The sequence below is a fragment of the Venustampulla echinocandica genome (genome assembly GCF_003357145.1).
Source record: "Venustampulla echinocandica strain BP 5553 chromosome Unknown scaffold_7, whole genome shotgun sequence".
Classification (NCBI taxonomy): domain Eukaryota; kingdom Fungi; phylum Ascomycota; class Leotiomycetes; order Helotiales; family Pleuroascaceae; genus Venustampulla; species Venustampulla echinocandica.
In genome coordinates, this window is record NW_022474212.1 from 42248 (window position 1) to 57312 (window position 15065).

General features: G+C 49.6%; 5 protein-coding genes across 5 annotated transcripts; 3 read left to right on the forward strand and 2 right to left on the reverse strand.

Moving 5' to 3' along the window:
• Positions 1-1078: 1078 nt before the first annotated feature.
• BP5553_07949 (uncharacterized protein) lies at positions 1079-3288 on the forward strand (the record flags this gene model as incomplete). The annotated part of the gene is made up of 3 exons (XM_032016572.1): positions 1079-1606; positions 1668-1839; positions 1892-3288. 3 exons carry the CDS (start codon positions 1079-1081, stop codon positions 3286-3288), a joined length of 2097 nt encoding a protein of 698 aa, XP_031866863.1.
• A 957-nt stretch (positions 3289-4245) lies between these two features.
• Positions 4246-5928, forward strand: BP5553_07950 (uncharacterized protein; the record flags this gene model as incomplete). Its single annotated transcript, XM_032016573.1, has 1 exon — positions 4246-5928. One exon carries the CDS (start codon positions 4246-4248, stop codon positions 5926-5928), a length of 1683 nt encoding a protein of 560 aa, XP_031866864.1.
• Positions 5929-6880: 952 nt separating this feature from the next.
• On the forward strand, positions 6881-8623 carry BP5553_07951 (uncharacterized protein; the record flags this gene model as incomplete). Its single annotated transcript, XM_032016574.1, has 1 exon — positions 6881-8623. One exon carries the CDS (start codon positions 6881-6883, stop codon positions 8621-8623), a length of 1743 nt encoding a protein of 580 aa, XP_031866865.1.
• A 467-nt stretch (positions 8624-9090) lies between these two features.
• Positions 9091-10939, reverse strand: BP5553_07952 (uncharacterized protein; the record flags this gene model as incomplete). The annotated part of the gene is made up of 4 exons (XM_032016575.1): positions 9091-10312; positions 10373-10456; positions 10555-10830; positions 10887-10939. 4 exons carry the CDS (start codon positions 10937-10939, stop codon positions 9091-9093), a joined length of 1635 nt encoding a protein of 544 aa, XP_031866866.1.
• Positions 10940-12261: 1322 nt separating this feature from the next.
• On the reverse strand, positions 12262-14002 carry BP5553_07953 (Pyruvate kinase; the record flags this gene model as incomplete). Its single annotated transcript, XM_032016576.1, has 3 exons — positions 12262-12313; positions 12363-13478; positions 13587-14002. The coding sequence occupies 3 exons, from the start codon at positions 14000-14002 to the stop codon at positions 12262-12264; spliced, it is 1584 nt and encodes a 527-aa protein (XP_031866867.1).
• Positions 14003-15065: the final 1063 nt, after the last annotated feature.

Genomic DNA, 15065 nt, shown 5'->3' on the forward strand with positions numbered 1-15065 from the left:
AACAGGGCCAGGAAGGATGAAGTTGGTGACGCGCGATCTTTGTTTCTGGTTTCTGGTCGCTGTCTCCAGGCGAGTGAGTTGTCTGCCGATATGCGGGGCCAAACGCAGCTCAGCGCAGCTCTAAGCGCCGAGCATTTGGGCCAGTCGTGTTGTCCGCATCTCGATTCTCGAGCAGGATGCAACTTCTCCCATCCATGTTTATTTCGTATTTAGCACACACGCAGCAACGCAGATGCGCATCTCCTGCCTGCGTGTTTCTCCATCCGCCAAAAAAGAAACCCCACCTCATCCAAGAGTCCAAGGAAGCCCGTCCGGTTTTCGCTTGATTCGCCCTGAGCCCGCCCACTGAACATCAACCTCATCGTCCCGCCATCCACTGTTTTGCTGCCAATATGCGGCCGATAGTAACCAACACCCTTGTCTCATACCACCTTCTATCGAATTAGAAGCCTTCAAGCTCACATGATGATGTTTTGAATGTCCCCGCGACGACGGTAGCGGAAGACAGGGCTAGGTCGAGCGAATCGCAAAGAAAGCTTCAGCCCTCCCCGTCCGGATGATTAGTGGGACGCATTAATACCTCAGACGACTCCGTTATTCGTAGGGTTATATTGGGTGTTTACAGCCACCAGCTCTGGGCTCGATCGACCATCAATCAAGTTGGTGGTCTTCTGCGGCACCTCCCGGGTCGTCCACATAAAAAGTCTGTCTGGCAACTGCTGTATGAAGCCGGGCATTACACCACACAATGTCCCAGGTCGGGGGAGCGGTCGAAAATTTCTGGATAGCCGAAGATTGGATTTGACATTCCCCGATCAACTCGGGCAGCTCAAAAGCAACAACCGGCTGCCCACAAACTACCAGCCACTGCTATCGGCAATCGCCCTCTACCATAGATCGGAGCTAGGAAAGTGGGGGTGTTCGGGATCCAATAGCCCTTGGCTAGGACCCACACAGGGTTGAAGGGAGGGGCACTGTGAGTATATTTCGACGTGTCTCCGGATCGTTATCCTATGGAGTCTTGAGTTCTGATTCTAATAACTAGGACTTGACACTCTTTTCGGGTTGTTACCGCATCATGACACCCTCAGTCGCTATCTATAAGCCTCCGGCCGAAGTATTGGATAGAATCCTTATGCTCCTGGCGGGCGATGCGGACTGGAAGTTGGTGAGCAGGAGGAAGATGCCTGTGACTACCCAACAGCTTGCGACCAGTTTTCCAGAGGGTGGCTTGAGAAATATGCTCAACTTTCGTCTGGTCTGTAGAAGGTTTAACGATATCTATAAGCTTCGATTCTGTCCATCCCCCCCTATCTTGAGACTGCCCAAGGAGTGCCTACGAAATATCTTGGATTATCTGAGTCCTGACCCAAGGGATACCAACAACTTCAGGCTGGTGAATAAGAGGTTCGATGTTATTTACAGGCTTCGCTTTCATTCGAGCCCTGCTATTTTTAAACTACCGGCCGAGGTTCTAGATTATATCCTCGACTACGTTGCCCACAAACCAAGGGGCATGGTAAAGATCGAGAATAGAAGCTCGCTCAGCTTAGAGAGCTTCGCCGATATTAAGACTCCAAATGAGACAAATCAGCTTAAAAACCTAGTAAGGAAACAATTGATAGTCTCATTGCTATCACTATATACTTGGCTAACCCTTTTGGCAGAGACTGGTCTGTCGGAAGTTTGCGGAGCTGGGTCTTCAACGGTTGTTCGCACGCTTCACCACTAGATTTTCCCTTGAAGGCTTCGAGGTGCTGCAAAAAATTGCAGAACAACGACATATAGCAACCAAGGTCAAAAGATTCACATACATGGTTCCTCGCTTCCATCTCCAAGGTGAATTGACCTACTATGCCCAGTTATCCCTCCTCTAACAGGCGGTTTCCAGACAAAGCAGGTTTTGAAAGGCTCCTTCAACGGCAACACGCCGAAACAGAGAATAATTTGGGGAGACTGAATCGAGAGTTGCAAAGAACCGAGCGCCCCCGGCTCGAAAGATTGCAATCAGAACATACAACGATGCAGATCCGCGCCAGGATTAAGCACAGTAGGCACCTTGAAAGTCGGATTCTAGAGGCCAAGCAACGAGCCGATAACCAGAACAGAATTACAGAAGACGGAATCGATTCACGGGGGCTCTTATTTGCATTCAGGGTATTCAGGGGCCTTGAGCAAATAAGGTTATTGCGGCTCGAGGATGAGCATGATGCAAACTGGGCAAGGTTTTTAAGAGATCGTCACCAAGCAAAATTTAGCTGGACTCGGGCCTGTGAGCAAGCAGCGACGGCATTGACTCTGGCGTTTTTACAATCAAATGCCAAGCTCAGGCGCTTCTCTTGCCGTTTCGTCGACCTTGGAGCACCATTGTCGTTGACACGTAGCTCTAAACTTGCCATATCCAAAGTTGTGGAGCGATTAGAATGCTTAGAGTTACAACTGGTGAACGACTACCGGACAGACCTAGATGAAGAGCTCACTCGGTTATCAGAATTTTGCAGAGGCGTTCTGAGTAGGACAATCCTTCTGGTGGGGTTACATATTGGGTTTGGGCGCTACGTCTCAATCCCGCTTGAAGATATTTTCCACAAGATGAAGTGGTCAAACCTCAGATATATTGGAATACACATGTGGTGCTTAAACGAGTGGGAGATAATCAGACTATTACGTCGGCATCCGAATCTCAAGGCAGTACGTTTCAGATACATCCAACTCCGATCTGGCAGTCGATGGGACAATGTCCTAAGAGTCATCCGGCATGAATTTGAAATGAAATGGATCAGTCTCTTCGGCATCGGTTACGGCAGCCAAGATCTAGGTGGGGTCGCTTTTAATTATGTGGACAGCGATTCTGATGATATGCATTTGAGCGATTCCGAAGATGCGGATGAGGAGACAGAGGATGAAGCAGAGGCATCGAGCTCAGCACAGGATGCCAGCGATTCTGAGGATATGGTCGAGAACCAGGAGGTCGATGAATGGGAAGACTCTGAAGGGAGCAATGGCACCAATAACGACGACGAAGCAAGTGAAGATGAGCAAGGAAACCACAACGCATTTATTAGCGATAGTGCGATGGTGTACCATTCAACATTGCCGGAGCCACCTATCACCGATGTTTCCAGAGGTATACTTGGTAATTCCCCACAGTGCGACTGCTACGAAGACCTTGGTGACAATGGGGCGACAGTACCCAGATCTCAATGGAAGAGGTGGGAGCATTGGGCTGTCAGACGATGTCCAAGGCATAACTCCAGGCAGAGTGGCGAGGCGGTGCTGTCTTCGTAGGTCAAGAATGACAGGCCAGCGTCTTACGAGTCTAGTAGTCACCTAAATATTAAGGCGCGGTCTCAATTGAAGCAGAATCAGTACCCCAGCCTTGGATGAGTTATAGACTCTTCGACAATTCCGTCGACTGTGGATGAGGGGGCTTGTCAATTGGGGCATTGGATTTTCAGAAGCTGCCTGCCTAGCCCTTGAGGTTGTGAAAGGGGCACGGGTCTCGAGTGATAGAAAATACGCAGCTGCAATCCAAGCCCGACTAAAGGCAACACTGTTGTGACTTAAATGGAATCTCACTGGAGGGGTTGTGATACACTCTTCATCTGAGTTTGATAGTAAGGGCTTAGAACTTACATATGTGTTCTTCGCTGCCAGGCCTGGGTCGCGAGCTGTGAGCTGCAACATAACTTGCCTATTATCCAACAGTTGTCCGTGTGATTCCCGGTCTGCCCAACTGGGAGAGAATCGATGTCACTAGATATTGGAGATGTAAATGTAAAAATCTCGCGTTGCTGAAATCTGACATATGTACCAGCGATAGTGCAGTGACGTTCGCGCCTTGCCCTGATAAGGGCTAGGGATATACTCTCTTGTCACTACCTGTCAGCCTTGCAGTTATTCCCCATCCCCTTTGTAAACTCGTTGCAGGTGTTACAACATAAGTTATTCGACGCAGCATGGTTGCCTGAGTGCTGTCTTCGAATTCTAGGAGTCTCACATGGGCGTCTATCTGGACTGGAGATGTTCTCAGATGACCTTCTGAAGCATGTGAGCAACCGCCGCCTTCATTACCTGCAACTGCACACAGGCAACCACCGCGCCCACCCTCTCTTCATCCTTTGGCAAAGACTCAGAAATAGGTTGACATAAATACTAATATCCAACGTCAGAATACGCTTTAAAGCCTCTGAGACAAAAGTGCACTGCAAGGCACTACGTTGAGCGAAGCTGGAACCTACCAGAATGTCGCGATCATCATTCTTCTCTCGTTCCCCACGGGACCGCAATCCTCTCCTCCCTCAACACTCCCGCGAGGAGTCATACTCTCTCCGGGACTTGTCGCCCCGGGGGTCACAAAGCCCACGAGCTTCTCCTTCTCCTCCGCCTTCATTCTATCGCTCCAAGAACAACGACGATGCCCATAACCCCTCCACATCTCGTTCGCCCGGAACACGAGAACGAAGGATCCAGTTCGCTGCGCCGCCGCCGCCGATAGCTACGAGTGTTGTTTTACCACCAGTACAACATCCAAGTCAACATGCGAACTCTACAAATTATAGTTGGGGCGCGGAATCTTCGTCGCGGGGTTATAATGCAGGGAATAGGGTTGGAGGTGTACACATCAGAAGTAACACTGCCAGTGTAGATCCTTTACTTGGTCTGGAAAGGCGGGAAAAGGCTATACATCAGGAATTACAGATGTTACTCGATGCACAATCTGCGGGTCTGGTGCAGGGCTTTGGGGGTGAGGTTGGTTCCAAGTCGAGCATAGACGGGAGCTCCGATGCGGGGAGCAGCACGCCGACATCGAGGTCGGCGCAGAGAAGTTCGAGCCTACATAATGGAAAGAATCGGGGCATTGTGCCGGTTAGGCAGCCAAAGAAGAAGCAAATTAGCTTAAGGGGCGCGAGGAGGGGTTTGCTGACGGATATGGAGGAACTGGTTGGAATAAAGACAGATGAAGTTGGCATTTTAACTAGTGAGATTGAGACGAGAAACGAGGTTTTAAAACAAGTTGATGTTTGGGAGAAGCGGATAGAGGGCGCAAGAAAGCAGCTGAGCAGATATAGTGCGAGCGGAGACCAGGGAAATGGAAGCGATGAAGAGGCTAGGGAGCTCGCGGAGCTAAGGACCGAGGAGCAAGCCGTCGACAATGAGATTCGAGAGGTTGAGGAGAGGCTGGCGGAGATGAAGGCAAGGAAACGATGGCTAGGGGAGCAGATTCAAGAGGGGGTGAACAGGCAGGAAGCAAAATTGAGCAGCTATCAGGGTGCGCTGAAGGAGGCTGAGTCGGAAGTAAAGCAATTCCTTAAACGGCCTCCCGTCCCAGTATCCGTTATTATGGGCAACGAAGCTGGGTTTATGGCGTTGCCCTCTAGTAGGAGAACCTTGAGCATGGCGAGAGAATGGTGGAACAAAGAGCTTTCCCAGCTACACGCCCGGAAGCAGGATGTCGGAAACGAGAAGGCGGCACTGGATGAGGGTGCTCAGCTCTGGCAGGATGCAATTCAAGTTGTGACAGAGTTCGAGGACGGCTTGAGGAAACAGATGGCCAGCGGTGATCCTCAGAACACCACTCTGCTTAAGAAGCAAATAGGGAAGATGGGAGATGTCATTAGCAAACTCGAGAAATCCGCAGCCACGGCCGAAGAACGAGGGTGGAATCTATTAATTTGTGCTATTGGTGCCGAGCTTGAGGCATTTAGAGAGGGAGAGGGCATCCTGCAAGGAGCTTTAGAAGCGACTGGCAGTGATAACGAGCTGGGGCAGGAAGAAACGCTCGATACCAGCGTACCTAATGAGTTGAGTGGGAAAACAAGGGAACTTAACCGGGACGACAGCACTGAGCGAGAAGATAGCGAAGATGATGGTCCGAATTTGGAAGAATTGCTGGTTGAGCATGGGAGTGCGGATGAGACCTCTTGAGTATACTTGCCTCACACGAGTTGGACTCACGTCTTATACATAATACGCTGCGCACAAAACTACAATATAACATTTAGTATAAGGCGGTTTAGTCCTTCGACTCACAAAAAGACATTTAATATCTCTCGAGGGATGTATTGCAGCTAAGCTGTCTATCAGCCTTGTTATTTGTTCAGGGCCGTTGGGTGAGATCTTGTTCTATAGATGCGACGCACTCTCCTAACAATTACAATCAACGCACCCTTTTTCGTTGATCGCCAGGGCACCTGTGGGATACTTATTCTGAGTTGCTTAGTCAAGGTACAGCCTGGCTTGCCCAAAATCTGCCCCAATTTATCGTCTCCGGACTGGGTAATAGAGCTAAGGGTAAGCTGAGAGGTTAGCTGACTGCAGCCACCCGAGCCACTATAGCTAGTATTCGTACGTGAGTATGTATAGAGATATAGAGATATACCTATATATGCCTTCTCCAGGGGCGTGGCAGCCCGCTTTAGCTGATTCATGCTATTCGAGAAGTGTAACAAGTTGTGTGACTGCCGCAGGCCAGGAGGCTTGTGTTTCCCCACGATAACATGTTCGTCCAACCAATAATCGCACTCCACGCGGGGATGGGACTGGGCCAGTCGGAAACCAAGACAGTGGCCATCTGGAAATAAAATCCCCAGATAAAGTGCTGATGTAGAACAGCCTCGGAACCGGGATTCTGGCTGGCGGGAATAACCCGAGGGATTGATTCTCTCAAGTCCTAGCCCTGGATCCTAGGAAATAAATATTAGTTCCAGTGACTAACCCATATTTATTTCTGGAAATGTTCGGGAATATCTCTTCCTTGGATTCGAGTTTCTCTCTACTATGTTGTTTTCTGCGCTGCAAGTACTTATATTATAAATCATTTGTCCTTTTTTGCTCCCAATCCTTCCACTTCGTTCTATGTCGCGATCTTTGCCTCCTCATGGCTGCTCCCGAGATTGACGAAGCCGACTCTAATCGTATCTCCGATGAAGATTTCGCTGACTCACAAAACAATCTCAAGGGGAACAACGATTCCAACCGTGGCTCTGACTCAAATCCACCGTCCAAGAGACATATCCTGGAAGAAAACACTCCGGTTACATATCATTATCTCACATTTGATTCTATCTTGCCACAGCCGTCAACTTGGAATTCCACAAACCCTTCAGCAACTCCCGCGCCGGCCCAACCGGACCTCAAACGATACACTTCTCCCTTCGAATGGGCAGAAAGCCGCAAGAGCTTCATAGTATGGCTCAGTTGCATAGCCACTCTCGTCACGGCATACGGTGCAGGCTCTTATGCTCCCGCTGCCCAGCAAATGTGTGAGGAGTGGCAAGTCGGTGAAGTTGCCATTCTCGTTGGTATCACCACATTTTGCTCGGGATTCGCAATTGCTCCTATGGTACTTGCTCCATTTTCAGAGATTAATGGACGCTATCCTGTATTTGTAGCGGCAGGAATACTGTATTTTATCTGTTTAATAGGCTGTGCCATCACACGTTCCTATGCTGGGATGTTAGTCGCCAGATTTTGGGTAGGATGCGGAAGCTCCGTCTTCTCCACGATGGTTGGCGGTGTTGTTAGCGACCTCTACCATGCCCAGGACAGGAATACGCCAATGGCCCTATTCTCGGGGACGGCTCTTTTTGGGACAGGCTTAGGCCCATTGGTTAGTGGCTTCATTGCCCAGAACACGCATTGGAGATGGATATTCTGGGTCCAGGTCATCATTTGCGGTTTACTCATTGCAACCGTGACTGTATGCTTCAAGGAAACAAGAGGAAGTATCCTCCTGAGCCGGAAGGCAGCTTGTCTGAACAGCTGGTACGAGGAGCGTGAAAAGGCTGGATACGTTGGCTTCAATATTCCTACTTCGTCTGGATCTGAGAAGACTGAAAGTCAGCGAATAAGATGGAAAGTCAAAGCCGACGAGGAGCGCGAGTCGATCAGCAAAATGATTACTATATCAGTCTATCGACCCTTCCACCTCCTGTTTACGGAGCCTGTTGTGTTCTTCTTTTCGCTGTGGGTTTCATTCAGTTGGGCCGTTTTATACTTAACATTTGGTGCCATACCACTGGTCTTCGAGCGATCCGGCTTCAGTCTCCAGGAAGCAAATTCGGTCTTCGCCGCCATGTGCGTAGGGGCAGCACTCGCAACAGTCCTATCAATATACCAAGATCGCCTTCTTGAACGCTATCTGGCCTCCTCGTCCAAGAACATAAAGAATCCGAGTCGACTTCGAAGGAGCTTAGACCTTTCAGGCCCCGAAGGGAGGCTCTACTTCGCATGTATAGAATCTGCATTGCTCCCAATTGGGCTGTTCTGGTTTGGCTGGACATCATTCCCATCTATCCCTTGGATTGTTCCAACTCTCGCCGTCGGTTGTGCAACAATGGGTATCTACTCCATCTACCTGGCGACCTTCAATTACCTTGCAGACACTTACCACCGCTATGCAAGTTCCGCATTGGCCGCTCAGTCATTCTGCCGCAACATGCTTGGTGGCATATTTCCCCTAGTAACGGTGGCACTATTCAAAAATTTGACTTTCCAAGGGGCGGGGAGCTTGTTGGGAGGTGTTGGTGCCTTGTTGACTTTTGTGCCGTGGGTCTTGACATTTTATGGTCCAAAGATTCGTGCGAGGTCGAAGTTTGCAGGGGAGCTCTTGACAGGTTGAATCATCTCGGCACTGTCTACGCCGTCCAAGGCAGAGAAAGCTGCGGAGGTCAGATTCTCATATTATAATCCAGACTCGGAGACGGGCAAGCCAAGATGTGGCTTCAATAAGGTAAATTTTCGTAAGGATGGTATCTAGAGCTAGCCTGCCAGAAGATAAAGCCTAAAGGTGTCTGATGAGAAAACACTGCAGTCCTCCTAAAAAGGAAAAACTCTCCGAGCCCAATGTGGAGATATGTAAATAAAATCCTGCCGACATTTTGTGTATCTGCTATCACTCATAGACTTGGATTAAAATAGAGGTGCTTAATAAGTTAGCTTGTTCAACCAACATATCTGATATTATTATTATTATCGCAGAAGAATTGAGGGGTGCGATAATGTGTCCTTGAAACATGCCCATAATGATAGAATTGCCTTCTATTATCCAGTAAATTTAGTTGTACAAGATTAAACTGCCCGTCTATATCATAGAGTACATACAAAGCTCCTGACCTCTTCTTCAAGAATCTTGCTAGCATCATGGTCGTGCCAAAAATGGCCTGCATTGGCAACTTCTCTATACCGGAAATGGCCGCCATCTCCACCCTTCCCAGATTTCATCAGCTTCTCAACCCAGCTCCGTAGCCGCTTGACACTGACAAAGACATCGTCATCACCGAAAAGTGCTAGTGTTGGATCGATCGTGAATTTGATCTCGTTCTCATGTATAGAACGTCGCTCTTTTAAGGGTTTGCCGCTCCACATAGTCGCTAGATTGTTAATCATGCCTTGCAAAGGCGATACTAATAAATATGCTGGCTGGAATTCGTCTGCAATTCCAGGAATCTCTATTATAGATTTTTCTTCCTTCGTTGTGGTTTCCTCATCACCAGCCGTTGATTTTGTTGCTTCTTCGTCCCCAGAACTGTCCGATTTACGCGGTCCATTTTCGTGGGGAGACGCAAAGGCTCCGTCACTGTCTCCCCTATCTTGAGAAAGGTGCACTCTTTTAGTCAAAGACCGCACACGATCTACACTTTTCCTGACCCGTTCTTGTGTCTCGATGGTAAATGAGCTTCGGGACCGATAGGAGTCATGGCTGGCTCTTCTTAAATCTTCTTCACCCCCCACTCTGACTCCACTGGTAGATTTTCGGCTTCTGGGACTATGGAGACCATTTAAATGTATGTTTCGCCCGGATCTATGGCCATAGGACTGGAGAAGTGATGATATATGGGCTTGTATCACCTCATTTTGCTGGAGGGCAAGAAATTCAGCCCTGAGACGGATCTCGGCAAAGGCTGAACCTGGTGACGGGTTCTGGAATGGTTCGAGGAACGAGTTCATTATAGCTGGGAGGCAAGAAGTCACCATAGCACCGTATGAGTAGCCCCCGAGCAGCAGCCGACAGCGGAGATAATGTCCATCGATATTCCCATTGCCTAGCACGCCTGGCCGGCCGGGCGTGGTTGTATTATACCGAGGATCGCTAGTATGTGGAGGAGGGACAGTTTGTGAGGGAATGGGAGATAAATCAGGGAGTTCGGAATCAGAGCGCGAGAATACAGGCTGGTCTATTGGCGATGGAGATAATCGAGGCCCGGAGAGATGATGCATGTAGTAGATCATGAATCCAATGAAGGACATGTAATCATTCTGCTCGGCTTTTGACTGCCACGATGTCCGCCCTTTGGAGGAACCTGCTCCTCTTCACACCCAATTTGTTAGATCATGAGGCGAAGGATGGGCTGGGTGAGGTGCTGCGAACCTGAAGTTGAATGTACCGACGCAAAAGCCCTGTTGGAGGATGGTTCCCGCTATCAAGTCAACAACAGGGTCATCGTAGCTACCGCTACAGTATTCCAATCATATTAGCACTTCAAGTTCTAGGGCCACAGCAGTTCATATATCCAACACACTCGCAGATAGAATATTCACAGATCCACATACCCAAGTGGCGCGTACGGGTGCGCAATGATAGCGGCTTTCTTGCGCCAGGTCTCAATCTGCGAGACGGAATCTGGAGCCAGACACTTAGGATGGTAGACTCGGCATTGGAGAACAAGATTGTCATGAATCGACGGGATAGTGAAGCTCAGCGTAGGCGGTGGGAGCATTGCGGGCAGTTCGAGTTCGGGTTCGAGGCTTCGAAGCCCTGGACGTGAAGGCTTTTCATCTGGGTGAAAGCAGGACGGGCATTGTGCTGTTGGGTTGTATGCTGTGGGTCTGCGAGTGAGGCAATTCAGAACAGTGGTAGAGAAGAGTAACTATGCCATTTCTACGTGGTTGGCGCTGGTTTTGTGTGTTGAGTTGGTTCCTCGGCAGCTCGAGTCATTGTAAGCTTGTCGTGGCCGTCCGCCGGCTAGGACACGGCTTACGAGCGACGTAATATAATACTTCGTCACCTATAAAGCACTAACATATACTTCCTACCGAGGCACCTACCTTAGGTACTATAGGTAGTAAGTACTATCGTCTCTTTTCCATCTAATACCGGCCAAGAAAACAATTGGAGCAATAGGTTTAAATTATAGCTTTATAGTCCTTTTATTATACTTATCCCCACCCAAGAGCATCATATTTATCTTCAACCTCGATGGGCTATGTACATTCAATAGCTGACAAGGAGACACGTCTCGCTCGCTCTTCTAATATAGATAAAACCCCTTTGAGTATCATGTCCCAATTACCCCTCCTTATCGCCCATCCTCGCTCCCGTCATCTGCAGAACCTGTCTCATCTTTTTGTTCACTTTGTATATGGACCCTGTCGTTAAGTAGGCGATGAAAAGCCATAGGAAGACAACTAAGTGGAGGGTGGACAAAAAGGCAATCATGGCTATGTAGATAACCACCTTCAAGGAGTTAGTGCTTGGTGGCATTTCAGATAGTGGCATACATACGCAGAGCTGCCATTCTGCGGGGGTTCTCGCAATCCACTCCCCCAGCTCCTGGGCAATCTTCATACCGTCGTGGGATTCAAGAAGTTCAGGGGGGTTGCCCTGTGTGGGTGTCCAATTGGTTTCCAGCACAAAAGCACGGCTGGCAAATTCCTATCCAATCCTCAAGGTATAGCCAACGTTCGGAAAAAGGGAAATAGGCTTTCATGTTCTCATGTCTATTATATATCTCATGCTCCCCACAACATACGGCCCACCAACAGCGCATCTTAGCGCAGGGAACCCTGATGCCTTACACACAGTCTTGGGATCTCGACGTTATGGATCTCTCAATGTCATTGAGAGATCCATACCCAAAAAAGGGCAACGTTAGTAGGCGTCACATATAGACGTCATATTCTCTAATCATAAGGATGGGAGTGTTATGAGATTGAAATATAAATATACGAAGAAGATTGAGGTCAAACGCTCCCCACAGCTTAGGATCTCTACGGACAGGTTATCAATAGGATAGTAATATCTCGCAATAATAGATTATTATTCTTCTCTACAAACGATTCAGTGTCACTACGCATGGCGTGTGAGGCCCTCTTCTAGTGTACCGGGTGCTAGCTTCTCCGCAGCCACGGAGCAAGCGTCGTCTGCGTCACAGGATAACTGGATGTTAGGTATACCGGAGCATAGGGAGGCGGAGCTTGTTCAAATGCCAAGTGCTTACTTAGGAACCTTTTTATATCGGCAATGACAAGTTAAGGAATCTATTTCCCTTGGAGGCCAAGATGCTCGGGCTCCGCCTTGATAACACGCAGACTTTGATCGTGTTAGCAATATCCTAAGCATCAAGGAATATTCAACTTACGTATTGGTGTTGCCCATACCGCCTTTCCATCCCTGCACAACCACTACAGGGTCACCCTGTACCAATACGCCCAGCTTCATAGCACCAGAGATACCCCACTTGATTCTTCTGTCAACATCCTCCTGCCAATTGACCTTTGTGAAGTCTGGCTTCTGTTCGGGAAAGAGGAAGGGATAGACGCCACGATACAAATGGGCATATCGGGAGGCGCTGGGGTTCCGGGAGACCATGAATATAGGGCAGACGGGTCGGTACTTAGAGATAAGACGGGCACTATCTCCACTGGTGGACAGAACAATGATGGCACCAGCGTTTATATCCAAACTAGTACGGACTGCAGCCATTGCGCATGAATCAACAATACTGACGGGTCGTTGGGCCAGGGCTGCGAGCTCTTCGAAGTGCGAGACGTATGCAATGGTATTTTCGGCCTTCAAGCAAGTCTCATGCATCTCAGTGACGGCTTCAGTGGGATAGCTACCCTTGGCAGTCTCACCCGACAGCATGACGCAGTCAGCTCCATCCGTGACAGCGTTGCCCACATCGCTAATCTCAGCACGCGTAGGGCGAGGGTTGTAAATCATGGATTCCAGCATTTGAGTGGCGCAAATGACGGGCTTGCCAGCAATGTTGCACATAGCAATCATCTTCTTCTGGGCAGCAAACACCTCAGCGGCCGGGATCTCAATGCCAAGGTCACCACGGGCAACCATGACACCATCAGTCTCTTTCAAGATCTCGGCAAAGTTGTTGAGGCCCTGTCTGTTCTCGATCTTAGCAACGATCTGGATGTGGGCCCCAGCTTCGCCGAGAACCTTGCGGATCGCCCTGATATCCTCACCGCTGCGGATGAAGGAGGCGAAGACCATATCCACATTGTTCTTGACGCCAAACTGGAGATCGGCCTTGTCTTTCTCGGACAAGGCTGGAAGATCGACATCCGTGTTGGGGAGGTTGACGCCCTTCTTGGAGGAGATCTTGCCATTGTTTCGGGCGCGGGCGCGAATGGTCTTATCGTCGACAACTTCGAGAACTTCGAATGCGAGGACACCGTCATCGACATAGATGATGCGGCCCTTCTCGATCACCTTGGTGATATTCTTGTAATCCACATACCTGCATTTTGATTGAAAATAGTCAGATACGGGGCTTGGTCGTGCAAATGCAACCGAGAAACATTTGCATTTTGGATTGGGAAGCTTCGAGGTTCATGGTTTCACTTACATGTTCGTAGCATCGCATGCAGTGGCATACTTGTCGTCGGTAGTAATGTTGATCTCTGCGCCGGCAGCGATGGGGATATCCGCATCGTCCTTGGTGTTGCCTGTCCTGATCTCGGGACCCTTGGTGTCTAGAGCAATGGCGACCTGACGGCCCTTCTGGACCTTCTCGGCCTCGCGGGCGTTGTCAATGACGGATTGATGATACTCGTATGAGCCATGAGAAAAGTTCATGCGGACGACATTGAGGCCGGCGGTTCGCAGCTTGTTGATAGCCTCGACCGAGTTCGTCTTGGGGCCAATTGTGCAGATGATGGAGGTACGGCGGTAGTTCTCGGTGGGCTTGAATTCGGTATCAAGGGCTGAAAGCCATGCGATCTTGGTGGAGCCGGTTGATAGATGATCCATTGCGGTAGCCATGATGACGGAAGAGACGAGAAGAGACGACGAGGGATAAGGGGACGGTGACGAGGCTGGGGGTTGGTCTCGCTAAATTAACAAGATCTCAGCTGGCACGTAGTACAGGACTAGGCACTAGGTAGATAAGGTAGGTATCTATCTCGCGGGATGAGACGAGACGAGACGAGACGAGACGGACAGAGCGCGAAGCGAGGAGAGGAGAGGCGTAGACGAGGGGCACTTTTGTTTGTCTTGGATTTGTGTTGTTTTATGTTGTCTTGTCTTGTCGAAATCGGAATACGAATGGCTCTACGTGCAGTCTTGAAAAGAGAAGAACCAGTTGTCAGTGTTGTGTTATCTTGTCCTGGTGGGGGAAGATGGTTTTGGTAGACACAATTGCCTACCTATGGCCGCATACACCCAGCTGGGCCTGGAGGAACGGCAACAAGGACAGGGAGAGCGAGAAGGAGAGAAACAGATGGGGTCTGGGGAAGAGACTCACACGCTTGGAATCAATTGCCAATTGTATATCTCTATGTCTGACGTTTGCAGGTTGAGATGGGCTGCGGTGGGTTGGGAACTTGGGCGTTGAGGGAGAAGAGAAAAAGCGCGCAAAGGGACGCTTGACGCTTTTCCGCTTCAAACCCCCACTACTCGACCTGGGTACTTGGGTACTTGGGTACTTGCCCAAGGCTGGCGCACGTGATGAATGATTGGCGTCTCAGTCTCCCCGTCTCTCTCTCTGGCTGGTTGAGGTGGGGTGGGGTGGTCTGTGCGCGGGCTTCGTTGTCCTGGAGAGCGGTGAGCTATATTGCAATCACCTGATATACCAGTCACGTGTATCCAGATGAGCTGAGGTTGTTGTCCCGGCCATTTCTCCCAAGGCGCTACTCCATAAGCGGGTAAGCGGCCAGGCGGCTTCGCGTATCAAAGCACCTGCAGCTCCTCGTACTCTGTACTGTTGTCCCTCTGAATCAGCATCGCATCACTTGTTATTATCAGAAGGGAGAGGGCATCATACCGGTACTTCACCCACATCCACAACCACAACCACAACCACAACCAAGTACACCGCCGTCCTTTC